Source organism: Equus caballus, chromosome 28, assembly GCF_041296265.1.
Source record: "Equus caballus isolate H_3958 breed thoroughbred chromosome 28, TB-T2T, whole genome shotgun sequence".
Taxonomy (NCBI): domain Eukaryota; kingdom Metazoa; phylum Chordata; class Mammalia; order Perissodactyla; family Equidae; genus Equus; species Equus caballus.
In genome coordinates this window covers 15,379,664-15,395,279 of record NC_091711.1, presented here as the reverse complement: position 1 = coordinate 15,395,279, position 15,616 = coordinate 15,379,664, and the positions used below count along the sequence as shown (strand labels likewise).

At 34.7% G+C, this 15,616-nt stretch overlaps 1 protein-coding gene across 5 annotated transcripts in view; it reads right to left on the bottom strand.

Moving 5' to 3' along the window:
• Positions 1-15,616, bottom strand: part of TMTC2 (transmembrane O-mannosyltransferase targeting cadherins 2) — a 393,090-nt gene that overhangs the window by 136,854 nt on the left and 240,620 nt on the right. For all 5 annotated transcript variants that reach the window (XR_011433667.1, XM_001490789.6, XM_070254222.1 and 2 more), the window contains 3 exons: positions 12,409-12,494; positions 11,746-11,930; positions 10,375-10,453 (listed from right to left, as the gene is read on the bottom strand). Coding sequence is in view for 4 of the 5 variants with exons in the window: in XM_001490789.6 (XP_001490839.1) it covers positions 10,375-10,453; positions 11,746-11,930; positions 12,409-12,494 (350 nt within the window). In the remaining variant the exon portion in view is untranslated. The remainder of the gene's footprint in view (positions 1-10,374; positions 10,454-11,745; positions 11,931-12,408; positions 12,495-15,616) is intronic.

Genomic DNA, 15,616 nt, shown 5'->3' with positions numbered 1-15,616 from the left:
CACGTTCAATTTTTTGTTCATTCAAATTCTCCTCCAAACTTTTTATGCAAGTACAGCATCTACTTCAACAGTTCTCATCCTGTTTTGTGATTATCTTCTATTTTCATGTCTCTTATTATTACCTTAGAATACATATATAGCAGTGGAATTCTTGAACTAAAAAGCATTGGAAAATTTAATGTTCAGGATACAGATTATCAAATTAGCCCATCAAAATACTGTACCAAATTCCCTTTCACAAGTGGTATATGAGGAGAACAACTTTTCTAAGCTGTCATCAAAATGACATTCTAATGCTTTTTAAAACGTCCATTTGAAATGAAAAAAATGCTCTCAATTTTCTTTATTTTGATTATTAATGAAAATAACATACTTTCACCTTTTTTCCACAAATTTTTACCAGTAATATTTTTTATTTGCAGATTATTGTTTAATGGTTTTAAGTCATTTTTCAATTAAGATACTTACCTTTCCCTTATGATATGCAAAACATGTTTCAAATTAATTTTCATTTCAGAATATTTTAATTTTTATATATGCAAATCAAGTTGACTTTTCCTTTGTAGCTTTACCATTATCTTCCATGCACAAAAAATTATTCTCCAAATCATAGGGACATATATTCTCTTCTAATTATATAGTTTCATTATTAAAATTTGCTACTTATTCTATATGAAATACATTTTGCCACATGCCGTGATGCAAGTATCTAATTTTATTCTTTCCAAACATTTAATCAATTGTCTGAGATCAACTGTTATAAGAACTTTCTTCCCTTACCACTATTTAATTCTACAGTCATCATCTCCAAGAAATCATGTAAACTTTGATCTGTTCCTAGAGTCTCCATTTTGTCTGTGGTTCTCTTCTTATACCATTATAACACTGCTCTAATTACTGTAGCTCTAATATTTTAATTTCGAGTAGAGAAGGTCTCACCCAATATTCTTCTCTAAACTTTCTCGGCTCTATTTTCTTGTCAAGTCTACCAGAAGAGCTTTGGAACCATTTTGTCAAATTTATTTTGGGAATGTTTATTGCTATTGAATTATAATCTACGAATCAATTTAAGAAGGGAAGTTTTACAAAATCGAGTTTCCCTGTTCAAGCTTAGTACCCAATTCTTCATTTATTCAAACTCTCCTCCCCCTTTTTATGTACCTATTGGACCTACCTCACCAATTATAATCTTCTGGATCTCAAACTAGACTATGAGATGTGTAGAGCCACACCTAAAACCCTTCATCTCTTTATCTGTCCTCCAATCTAAGTTCAGAATCCTCTGACTCCAAAGATTCTGGCTAAATATCTAAGACATAATTGACCATATTATGTATCCACTTGGATTTACATTTTTACCCAAAATGTCACTGAAGAGAAATTTCCACGTAATTCCTTTTTCCAGAATCTGTAGTCTGACAGAACATATGACATCAGGAGCCTACTCTATCAAGAGTTTCACTGGCTGCGATTTTAATTCTCACTTTTTACTTCACAGTGTAGCATTAACATAGAAACATTAGGGGTCTGGCTTTATTTCTTTCTTTATGCCATAAACTTGCTATAACTATTGGCTGTCAAATTTTGTGAATCTCTCGTATTTCCATCCTAATAATTTCCTCAGTCTTTTCTTATCTTTATAAAAATAACACAGTCCAGTTGCCTCAGATATATTAGTTTTTATTAGAAATCCTCAATAGCTCCTGCACAGAGCAGGAAAAGACAAAGAAAAAATAAAATGATTACAGAAATTAGAGAAGCTACTTAGTCTCTAATGACATACGTCAACAATTATAACTTCTTCCACTGGGGTGAAGGCATTGGAAGTAAAAGGACATATAATCCAAGGCTTAAACTGAGGGGGTTATGAAAACATTCAATATGTAACTCTTCACTTAGTCCTGTATCATCAAACTTAAGAGGAAAACCTTGAAGCCTGAAAGGGTAGTTTTAAAGCAAAGAGAGGAAATGCAGGGGAAAAAAATGAATAAGTGTTTCACCAAGGAAAAAGAATAACCATCAAAAAAGCAGTTAAACTTAAAGGTTCTTAATTTCTAGTCTGAGGTTATACACAGGAAACATCTGACGTGCCATCAAAATTTAACTTGGAAAAAAGCCAGGCGCCTGTGTCAGTATTTCTCTGCTTGCAACTGGGGATCCTGAAGTTCTCCAGGCTAATCCAACTCCCTTTATGTTTTCAAGGAAATAAATCACTAAAAATAATCTATCAATGAACGCTGGAGCCAATCCTATTAAGTGCTCAGAATTTTCCAAAAAAGAGAAAGTGAGACTGTGTGTGTTCATGTGTATGTTGGAGGAGGTGATAATCTTCTCCCGCAAAATATAATACCTATCCTCAAGAGAATTACAATGGAGTACACAAAATGTCTTAATATAACTGAAATAATCAGAGAACACTAGAAATATGCAAGGAAGTGCTAAACTGTGTTAAGAAAAAAAAAAAGGTTTACAGCAGAGAAAAGAAAAAAGAATTAGTAAATGTTGTACTGGCCTGGAAAGAATTCATGAAAATAATAGTATTTAGAGAAACAGGATGTGAATATTTGCAGGAAAATATCAGAAATGTTTAATAAAAGCATTTTCAGTCTTATGCGTATCTTCTTAGGAATACATTTCATATGTATTCCTGGATCAAGCAATATGTCTCTATAATACGCAATAAATAATTTATTTTATGCCATAAATTTTTATACTGATGTTAATTACTAAGGTATATCAGAAATTTAAAAATTCATCCTATTTTTAATGAATACTTGAAAATAAGATTCTACAAGAGCTCACAAACCCCCATACCCATAATTAACATGTTGACAAAAAAGACACGCATTCTAGAACAAAACTTTGCATGCTATATTTTAATTCTTTATTCGATTTGAATATGACAATACCCTCTATCAGTGTAGACAAAATTAAAACTAAATAACTGCTCATTTGGGGAGTTAAACGAGATTTTTATGTAGAAAACAACTTTTCCCTAAGTATTAGGAAAAACAGATATAAATACACACATAGAAACATACAATTAGTGTTGTGTTTCATTTTTAACTTTATTTGTATTACTTGCCTATTTTAAATATATGCAACAATAACCTTTCCTTGACATTGATTTTCAAAATTTTATCCTTTATACAGGATTTTCTTCTTCCTCATGATTATGTCCATTTCATCGAAATGTCATCAAAATTGGACCCTCTTAAGAATGCCAGATTTTGCAATCTAGTTAACTAATTTCCCAATTATAACATAATATCACTTTAATTTTTAAGAACAACCCAACACATATGCATTTACTACTGAGTAAAAGATTCACTCCATGCATATTGCCCAATAAATGAGTAAAATGTATACCTTTTCTCATTTATTTTCACTGAAGCCTCAGAAAACAGATTTTTCAAGACGAACATATTGAAACTATTTGGGAATCAGAGAATAAGGATATAATTAGGTATTAATTTGAGTATATTCATTTCCTTAGAACTCAATTTAAAAATGGATTTTAAGCTTCGATCTTTTCCTTTACCACTAAACTGGCAAAAGTATGAATTAATGTAACAGGTGGCCTCATGCGGTTTTAATAGCAATGAAATATAATCAACTGTCTCATATCATGTTTCCAGGAAAGAAAGCGACATCTAGACCTTACCATGATCCTTAGGCAACCCTTCTATTGGCATAAAAGTATTCAAACTCCCCATAGGGACCATATATCTTCTGGTCCTGAGTTTAATTGAAACTTTAAACAAAATATATTACCTATTTAATGCAGCTGAACTGGATGCTGGCGTTTGTAGTGTATAGACTAATGCCTAGCAAATTAGTATCTGTAACCAGAGTACATAATGTAGGATTCACATCAAGGGTGAATGGTAAAAAGAAAAAAAATTAAAGTACTGCAGTTTTATAATGAGAAATGAACTTTCAGGAGAAAATTTTATATATTTTGTGCATGAACTTTGCATATTTCTTCTTTTTGATACACAGCCAAAAGCTCACGATTTCCTTACCTTGTTGGCTTACAAAGCAAACTTCTAAAACCTCTCAAATTTCACTTTTCTGGACTGATAAACTACACACCTGGCACTGGTCTCTTGTTCTTTTTGATGATGGAGAAATCAAACTGCAATGAATAGATTTATCTTAAAACTCAGAAGTTAATATTCTTTTTGGAGGTACATTGATCAATGGCTAATCCAGAGATACAGTCATACTCATATTTGTAGGGCTGACTCACTGATTTTCAAGAGTGCCAATGGAAGCCATCATAGGAAAATCACCAGAACTCAAAATAGGGGAAGCAGGTGGTATAAAAAGCTTAACACTACTGGAGTGTTAATGCTTCCACACTTGAAAGATGTGAAGTTCAAATCTCACACAGTTAAAAACCATCTCTTTCACAGTCGGGATGCTAAATGCCTTCAGCAATCCACTTAAGAACCACCAGTCAGAGGAGAAAACATTAAGCATGTAAACCATCAATTACTCTGAAAATCTCTATTCTAAATACATTTTGGAATAAGGTGAGGCAAACACAAACACACACAAACACGAATAATCCAAAAAAAAAAATAAATGCTTCAGCCAACAAACCAGCCAAACAAAAGGCTGAGAGAAAAACAGACTTCTTTTACATTCTACCAAGTAAACTCAGCATATAGTGTATGTACTTTGAGTAGAGTTAGGATAAATTTACAAGGGAGAATTTTTGCATTTTGTTTTCAGGAGGTGCATTTGACATCTTATTTGTCAGTTCTTCTACCTAAATAATAGTGAGGAAGTTCACACCGGCAGCCATTTATGGCTCTTAACTCTTTCATTCCACAAGCTTCTTTCCCAAAAATACAATTCTAAAATTTGGAGAAGTTTTTTGCTCTGAATATTGCTCTAATAAATTCATTGCGATTGCTATTCATTAGTTCTTTCCCCATTCTCTCTGAATAGCTCAATAAAACTGGGGAAATCTCTCATAATCAAAGGGCTGTTTTCACAAAATCAAAAATTAAATCAAAAGATTTCTCCCTTCTTATTAGAGAATATGAGGAGAAAACATCTTTTCAGTTTCAAATCTATGTCAGTAAAAGATTTGTTAGTTGCAGGCTGATGGAGGAAAATACAATCTTCCAATCCTGATCTGGGATTCTATAAGTAACAGGGATGTGTATAAAAAACAAACAAACTGGGAAGTATCAGGAATAAGAGAATCAAAATGGTATGACCAAAGCAAAGGCAAATAAGGCAATAAGTAGCAATCAATCATTATTATGCAATTCTCCTGCAAGAAGAATGTAATCTCTCCCTAAGATAAAAGCACGTTACCCATTGTAATTGTAAACACATATTTTTTAAAGAACAGGAAAATATGAATATGGACACAAATTGTGACATTAATGTCGCATTAGAAAGAAAAAAGCTTGAGATTTTTCTTGTTTGTTTGGTTTGATTGGTCCAGTCAACATAGCACAGCCTACATAGTTACAGACAACATATTCTCAAGGTTAGAATAACAGAATTTTCCATTTTATTTATAGGTATTTACTCACTAAGGAAAGGTACTAAAGCGCTCCAGACCAACTGTGAAATCATCTAGAAAGTTCCATGAGAGCAGGAAATCTATGAACGATTTCCGTTTCACACCACCACCTCCGTACCCAACGCTCAGCACTTGCGACTTAAAAAATATTAGTTTGCACACAGAGGTTATTCTAAACATAGTGATTATAGATGGCAATAACCAGACTGTAAATCCAGATTCTCTCTTATTCCTTGTTCTCAACATATACTACCAAGACGGAATGACCTAAATTGCTTATATAATTAAACCCAACGATCACTTTGCAATTGAGAAAGCTGAGTAATTTTATTTTAAAGAGTAAATAGGCTTAAAATGACCTTTGGGATTAAAAGGGCTCGAACTGATAAAAGGTAATTGAAAGTTACAGCCTAATTTAGCTTCCCATAATCTCTTAGGATTATTCAAGAGCAATGCTTAACTATGCATAATAAGGGAAATAAACAACTACAGATAAAAAAGAGAAAAATTGAGGGTGGTTAAAAATGATCCTACATTAAAAAAATATTTTAATATCCTGCATATTTCATGCATCTGTAATAAAACCACAATTTTGTAGGTATTTTATTCTTTTTAGTTAAAATGAAGAGGTTTTTAATATATATTTGGACAAAGAATAATATATATATATCTATGATATACAGCTGATTTTTAAATGGGTAAAGAAAAGCTATCTTGACATAGTAAAGATGCGATGCCAGTTTCACTAAGAGAGGAGGGCTAAAGAGAGAAAGCATTTGAATTTAAGGCAGGAAACTACACTTCTGGTTCTAACACAAACTGTAATCCTAAACAGATCAACTCAACTATTTGGATGCTAATTTCTATCTTGTAAAACAAAAAGATTATGTTAGGAGGATTTTTAAGATATGAATCTTCCATCTCTAACATTCTATGATTCTAAAATACATCTATTATTTGAGAAGAAAAGAAGTTGAGATTGAATAAAGGCCCGTAAAGAATATCAAAATAAAGAGTAATTTTGGCTAAGTGTAGGGGGAAAATATGTCATGACAGGAAAAGGAGAAGAAACTCTGACCTAAATACGACAATCTTAATTTAGAGGGAGTGCTCTATCAATGGAATTAAGTTCACTGAGTATTAACTGAGTATGTGTTTTCATTTTAGTTAACATAGTTAATGACAAAAGGATTTTGACTGCAGTTGCTGAGAGACAAGGGGAAACAAACTTTGAGAGAAAATACTGCAATTCTAGACAAGACAGAACTTAACAGAATCCTGCTGAATGTCAGCAACTGTAAGGCCATGACTATGACAAAATCTTATTTATAGAGAAACCATATTTACATTGGTAAATATGAAAAGAACTGACAACGAATACAATCATTGATTGACTCTTGGAGCTTAAAGGCCCACAGAAACGATAATGGTTACAAAGGAAGGTAATATTATGAAACACTTACTGGTTGGGTATATGGTCCAATGTGCTTTACCTTCATTATCTCAATCAATCCTCAAACGGACCTTAAACAGCCATCTTATGGATGGAGAAACTGAGGCTTCAGTTAAATAATTTGCCCAAGACCACTCAGCTAGTAAGTGCCAAAGCCATATTTGAACCTGGGCTATCTGACTCCACACTACACGCAATCTCCATTTAATACAGCCTATTCTCTCGAGAGGAAACTAAGGCCCAGAGAAATAGTCATACAACTGGCTAGGAACGATTTTGTGTTATTTTGTGATTTGGTCTCTGAATATATCATATATTCTGATTCTTGCTAATTACAACCACCACTTAGGCAAAAGTTTAATTTTTGTTTATAGAGCAATATTTAGCATCCGTTTTATACTATTTGTATGTGTTTATAATTCACATAATTTTGGGTGGGATGATCTTCCTCAATTGTGGTTACTCAATCATCTTGGTCCCATGAAACCAAAGGGAAGAATGAGAATGACAATATAAGTTTACTTGTGAACCACTAGAATAAAAATTAACAGTCTTAGGATAAAATATAGAAAAGTTTAAGTTGGGAAGTAAATTAATCAAACTTGTTATTTTCTATTAACACACAAATGGGAAAAATACACTCACCTGGTGTTCAGGATAAGTCAACTAGTGGCATGTAGCATAGAGTAATGTAAATTTTTCATAAAATGTTCAAGGGAAGTGAAAAGGCACAGGACTAGAGCATTTTTTTAAAAAAAATAACTATACTACAATGAATTATTAAATTAATAATAACATTCAAATATAATTGTATTTTTTTTCAAGCATATTCCTTTATTTTTCCTAAGGTCGAAATAAAATAAAAATAGGGTGGAAAAAAATAATGTTTGTCTATATACACACAAGTGCTTGGGGGTAGTGGTCATGAAGGCGTAAATGAATGAGCCATGAGAAAAATGAATACTTACAGGCAAAATCCAGCCAGACATTATAATCCATCACTGATCCCTAAAGGGCACTAATAATATGTAAATGTGTGAATTAGAAAGCACATTCAAGGCCGTTGATAAATTTGATAGGATAATCAGCACATGCTGACAGACTAATGAAACTGATGCACTGATAGTACAGCTTATCTCCTGGGCCATTGTTTTTTTTGTCAAATGGAGGCTAATCAAAATGTATTAGGAGTTAGAGCAAACACTCAGAGGATTTCACCCAATTGATCAGGAGGTGAACTCTCTCTCAGAAAATTATAGTTTCGTGAACAATTGAAACTGCAAAACCTGGTCAGCCGACAGAACTTCACATAAAATTAAACAGAAGGCAGCCTCCATAATTATGAAAGAAATCTGGAATTTTAAATCACATTGGGATTCTCCCCCTCGCAAATTGTCAGCGTGCTATTCAGAGTCTGGGCAAAACGACTACCTCCTTCTATAATGGAAAATAAGACAAAGGACTAAGCAATAACCCCAGGGACACATTTATCTTTTGCTGCCTGTATGTGCTCAGCATCTGTGTAACCATATGAGAGACAGATCCCAAGGTACCAGCTGAACTTTCAATCAAATTTATTTACATAAAATAATTGAATGAACTTTCTGAAATGACTAGCTAGAGTGAATACCACACTCCTATTAATAATAAAGATGCCATACGGGTTGCCAAGGGTCTAGGAGTCCTTTCCTAATTTAAAGAAAGACGTCTTGTTTGATAATTGAGGGAAGCTGGAAATAATGCCTTCCCAAGCATTAGCATTAAGAATAAAACTATAAAGACAAAGCTAGAGAAAACGATCCTTTACGTCTTCATTTTGACATGAATAACCATCTAGTATTGACATAGAAAAGTTATTCATCTATAAATCTACATACTTTAGGCACACACTTTATGGACATGCACATTTCATCTAGGTGGACAGATTGTGGTAAAATGCTGGAGAGAAAAAGTCACTGTTTTAATTCATAAGAGTTTAACGGCAAAAGTACATTTAACGAAGGTAGATTTTTATCTTTTAGTAATTATACCAAAGAGAAAAAGAAACAGCAAGGAAAAAATACTCCAGTGTCCTCTTTAATATGCACATTAAATCATTTCGCTGCTGCACAGGCGAACTAGGGGCGGGATTCCTAGAGACATGAAATGAATATATCAACCTCTTCTAAATCATAATTCTTTTCTGTTTACTGACCTGTGCCTCATTCTATCTATAAACTATTTCTAAACTTTCTGTCATTTAGAAAAAAGAGAAAGTAATATCCTTGCCAGGTATGTATTCTCCAGTTTGGGAGAGGTTGGGATATTTTTATGTGTGCTTGAGCCGTACAGCTAGTATCGAATTTCTCAAATCATAGAATACAGAAGCATAAGATAATCCTAGGGATCACATAGTCTCATTTATTTTATACACACGAGGGAAGCCTAGAAATACTCAACAGCTTAACCAAGTTTAGTGAAAAGGGAAACTTTTCACAATTTGTGTTCTGGAGAAAAAGAAATATTTGATTTTAGGACAAAAGTGACCCGTTCTCTTCTCTCCCCTATCTTCAAACAGCAAAGTTACTCAATCAACCAATCATCTTAAATTTTAGGGAATCTTTTCCAAGAGCCACACGTGAACAGGCAGTTTTCAGTTGTGTGTACCATCAAAGAGCTGGGGTAACACCTTACTATAAGGCAGTCATGGATCAATGGTAGATATTTTATTAGAAATTCTAGTTCTTGACCTCTTGTACCCAGAAAACTCCATGTCCTAGTTTATGTACTTTCTGACTAACGTGATAATTAAGTAATTATTCAATGTAGGAAAGGAATAATTGTAGTAGCACATTTACATTCTTCACCTATTGTTTCTACTCTAAAACACTACTCTGAAAAGAACCTATTGAGGTCCAAGGCCTGATCAATGAAAACCATACAAGTTGGCTCAGTTACTCTCATCGTGTACAAACATCAAAATCATGAATCTCTACATCATAGCATGCTTACTTTTGAGGATCTTCTAATTAAGAAAATAACAAAAATTATCATGAATTTGATAAATTCATTAAAATCTACATATACTTTACTCATCTTTTTCAGTCTCTAGAGTCTAACTATAGTCAATCCCAAATGGGTTTGGGAGCCCCTTGCAACAGTTCCGAGATCTGGCCAATTTGCTGAGAATCACTATGTTAATGCATTTACTTGCTCTTGTCAGAATAAGTGTGCTTTGTGAAAATTTGAATGTGACACTCAGTTGTGAAAGAGGTTTTGTGTGTGTGTGAGGATAAATGATATGATTTATTAGAATTCCATTTAACAGAAGCACAGGTTTTAATTTCTCCACAGATCCCTGAAATATCAATTAAAATATTAGTGTTTTACTCACCCATCATGTTGTACAAGCTCTGTGGGGCAAATTGCCTTGGCATTTTCTGAATTGCTTCCTTATATACACTCAGGGCATCCTAATTTAAGAAACAAAAAAAATAGATAAAGTACAGGGATATTCACTGAAAATAAAATAATAACATCCTTCCAAAATTAAAACCTTCCATCGCTATTTCTAAGTGGTTCATTAGAGGAAAATAATAGAGCTGTCCTTTGATATCATACTGCCTCAATTTAATGAATGAAAATATTGAACCCAGTCAGTGAAGAAGGCCATATAAAAATTTAGTTTAACAAGGAGTAGAATGTTACAAATGCTCTTTTAATATAAATTTTTCAGTTCACATAGATTATTCAATAAAAAATTTTAAAAATTCATATTTGGAAGTCACCATAGTCATCTAAAATCTGTAGTTACTTTATCAGGCAACAAAGTAGAATCTAACTAAAATATCAACTAACAAATATTCTAGCTGACACTCTCTGAGATTATTAAATGCAATTACTTTAAAAGTTGTGTCTTCATCCTGTATTGCAGTCTTAATCCGTCGTGTAAGAGTACTGGGGGTGTGGATGAAAGGGAGAGAGAGGGAGGAGCGATATGGAACGTGGGAGAAGAAACCCAGATCAGCATGCTTTTTTTTTTTTTTTAAGGAAGATTAGCTCTGAGCTAACATCTGTGCTCGTCTTCATCTACTTTATATGTGGGACGCCTGCCACAGCATGGCTTGAGCAGCAGTGCGTAGGTCCGTGCCCGGGGCCCAAACCAACGAACCCCAGGCTGCCAAACCGGAGCAAGCAAACTTGACAGCTGTGCCACAGGGCCAGCCCCCAGGTCAGCATGCTTTGAGTGAGACACACGGAGGACGAGCTGGGTAAACCTCCACTTCTTGTACAAGCCCTGTCTCCATCACTTTTCCTCTCTCCCCAATTAAAAAAATATTAAATTAAATTTCATTTTATTATTGTTTTAAAAAGAATAAAAAGGAATAGGTAAGATTTACATCAAATCACTTCCTTCATACTCAGAGCACAGTGTATTTTTTAACCTCAAACACCGGATATATGATAACAATAACAATGTGTCTTGGATCATAAACCTAAGAGATGGTGACCAAAAAAGTCTGAGAAGCAATGCATGATATTTCCCTTTCTCGAAGAGTCATAACTGCTCTGAGAAACTCATAGTAAGGAAATCCGTTTTGTTTCGCAGAGGTTTTCTCCAAACAAATTTCACCATGAGACTTTTCATAAAACACATATTAGCTTCTTTAGTGATCCCAGTGTCCCTGTGATGAGATCTTTGGGTAGAAACATTGAGACGGGATCAGAACCCAGGGAAGGAGAGGGCAGAGCGGATCCGGCTGACCTCATAGTGGCCCTGCTCATGATAGAGTTTGCCCAGGTTGTACAGACAGCTGGTGACGGAGCTCTTATGAGCATGAGGGTCCTTTAGGTTTTCATCGGAGATCTCAGAACACTTTAGGAACGTGCGTCGAGCTTCTTCGGTTTTTCCTTGGTTCATTAGAATAATACCGGTGTTTAAATATGCAGCTGTAAGGGAAAAAGGTGGAAATATAATTATGAGAAGATGATGTGCGCTGTGGATGCAACAAAGCTATCTTTACTTCAGTTTAGTTGCTAAGGATTATTTCCAATTTTAAAAGAAAACCAAGAAATACACACTTAGTGAGCAAATATATACAGGAATAATGATGTATTAAGAAGGACAGGTGTCGCTGAAAAATATATAAAATAGTCTGCCCTCAACAAGCTCAAAATATTTTGAGCTTAAAACATAGATGAATAAAAATTATATTTATCTCAATATATTACAAAATGATAAACAGATATCAAAACATGACTAAATTGAGAGAGATGTCCTTGTTAGAGGCTCATAATTTGATTGGCAAGTAGTCAGAAGTAGGAGTACCACGGTGTTTTCTCTGTGACGCTATAAGTCACCAAGATAAGTTTCATGGGTAAGGAAGGATGGAAAGAAGTATTTTGAAAGAACTTGAATATTACTTACAAGCCAGGGTGGGCCTGCTCCCAATCGCCAGTTTGTAATAATGCAGCGCCTCTGCAAACCTGCTGTTCTCCTGTAGAAGTAACCCTCTGTAGGAGGAAACACAAGTGTGGAGACAGGACTGTATCACCAGACAGAAACCCACACATTTTTATTTTATATGTCAAAAATAAAAATGGTTAACAGGGCCGTAAAAATGCTGACCGGGTACTATAAAAATAAATTCTAAATAGAAGGAAACGATTCCTCAGGAGAGAAAATTTTGGAGAGGTATCAGTTGCATTTATACAGCATTAGAAAGTATTAAGAAGTATTTTCACAAAGCCCTTTACCCCCACTGAACTTTCCCCTTTCCAGCTGTCTTTTCCCTCCCACTAGAATTACAAACCACCTGGATTTCTTCCTGGAGCGTACACATTTTTTCATCACTTCAGAAAGCAAACTTATCTAAGCCAGTGAGATATATATATTTAAATATGAGCTGCCTTTCTCGCTGGCCATATTGCTGGGGAAATATTGGCCCACGACTGCCCAAAAGGCAAAGGTCATCCTAGTCAATAGGATAAAGAGAATCAGATTTTAATCAGATGCAAGAAAGCAACAAAGAAAAAGACTGAAGGTTATTCACATTGTTATTTCCTTATTTTTGGATTTGGTCAAATAAGCTTGAATTTCAGAACACCATGCAAATTCCAGTTCACTGTTGTGAGACACGCTTTTATCTACAGACCCACAGACTCCATGGGGCACTCCTTAGGCAGTGGCCACATGGACTATCCCAGCTATTCTAGATCCCACCCTCACGACCTAAATGAGAATCCATTATAACCATGTCTATGGAAATAAGTGTCAGGGAATTGGCCTATCCTTATTCTTTGGTAATCAGCAAGTATCTTATAAACATTGGGCACCTCTATTGGGTCTGAATACAGTAGCCTCCCCTTATCCATGGGGGATGCATTAGAAGACCCCAGAATGGACGCCTGAAATTGTAGATAGTACCAAACCCTACATACATACATACTTATGACAAATTGTAATTTACAAATTAGGCACAGTAAAAGATTAACCAAAATAGCTAATAATAAAATAGAACAGTAGTAATATAATGTAATAAATAAAATGTAATATAATGAAAGTTACCACAGATCTTGGCAATTTCAGCATCCAACTTTTTTTTTCTTTCCTTATTAAGTCAAGAATTAACCTTTTCACTTAAAGGAAGCACTGTACGGTTTCTCTTTGCCATGGACAAATTTCCTGCATCACTAGTCTTGCACTTTGGGGCCATAATTAAGTAAAATAAGGGTTCCTTGAACACAAGCACTGCCATACCATGGACAGTCATCTGATAACTGAGAGGGTTACTAAGTGGCTAATGGGTGGGTGGCGTATGCAACATGGATATGCTGGATAAGGGGATGCTTCACGTCCAAGGCAGGATAGAATGGGACAGTGTGAGATTTCATCTTGCTACTCAGAACAGTGCATAATTTAAAACTTATAAATTGTTTATTTCTGGAATTTTCCATTTAATATTTTCAAACCACAGTTGATTGTCGGTAAATGAAACCTCAGACAGTGAAACCACAGATAAGGGGGGGAACTACTGTATTGCTGGTAACAAGTTCAAACTGCTGATTCAACTTGCCAGCTCCTGAGGCCTCTGAAAGGTTGGTAAAATGGAGGTTTGTGAAATGAGAAGCCTACCAATAAAAACTTATCATTTTGTAGGGTATTTTAAAATATTCATTTATTATTTAACGGGCAATATTGAAAAACTATCTGAAGAAAACCATTTTGACTTAAAGTATGCTCACTTGTGTCATCAATGTATATTAACCTTATTACTTCTGATATTTGTTAAAAAGTCATTGGAATAGATCAAATAATTCTAAAATACATTAACATCACTTTCATATATACATAAATATATATTTCTATAAAAAATTAATTTAAACAATTAATTTGATCGTGAAATTGATATGTTTTGCTGTTAAGTGTACTTTTCAGTTGCTGGGAGCAAGGAAGAACAAGGCTTCCTGCCTGCAATGTTCAAGAGTTTGTGAAAATATTCAATCATCTTTAAAAGGAGATAAAACTGATAAAGAGAAAAAACACATACTTTTCAAAAAAAATAATATTCTTTATAATGATAATTTTTTTCTTATTTTGAGGAAGATTAGCCCTGAGCTAACATCTGCTACCAATCCTGCTCCTTTTGCTGAGGAAGACTGGCCCCGAGCTAACATCCATGCCCATCTTCCTCTACTTTATATGTGGGACGCCTGCCACAGCATGGCTTGACAAGCAGTGCATAGGTCTGCACCCGGGATCTGAACCTTCGAACCCCCGGCCGCCAAAGCAAAACATGTGAACTTAACCACTGCGCAACTGGGCTGGCCCCAACAATAATTTTTTTGACAAAACGCTTTCTGAGTTAAGTAAGCTCTTATACATGATCTCATTTCAGAAACTTATCTACAACCTCAATTGTCTTTATCGCTTTACTTTGTGATTCAGATAAAGAAGTGCTACTCTTGATACAAAGCTAATGGAACCAGAGGAGGAGTATCACCCAGATATTTAATCCTATCCTTTCTATCTTCCTTAGGAATTAAAATCCTTCCATAAGCCTGTTTCTATTCAATATCTTCAATTTCTTTCCCCATTACAGTTTCCTTTCCCTTAAGACTACAAAAACGTTTATGTGTCTCTCAGCATAAAGGGAAAGAAAAACCCCTACAACTGTTATCCATTCCTGCACATGCCTCTAACCACTGCTTATTATTGTTCTTCCTTCAAAGTCAGATTTCCTTTAAGAATGATCTATGGCGTATATGTCCAATGACTCTAAATCCAGTTTAGGCTCTTTCCAAGAATTCCCCTGCAAGGTGTGGGGGACTGGTCTTGGCCATGCCAAGATATGTCTCTTTGGCATGAGGATTATTGGGTTGGTTGCTTTTGATAAACTGGGACAGGGAAGGAGGCTCTGAGGAGTGGAACTTGCTTGCCTTTTGTTAAGAGACATTTACATTGTAAAGGAAATCTCCATCTGTAAAGGTCCCTCCCTCTCTGTGCCAGGAAGAAGAAAGGGGATGAGTTTATCTCTAGAAACTCTTAATCAATACCAAAGGCAAGGACTTAAATCTGCATAATAATCTTATTCCTGTTTCTGGTAACCTCCTGTAACTGACTCCCCCCAAGCCCA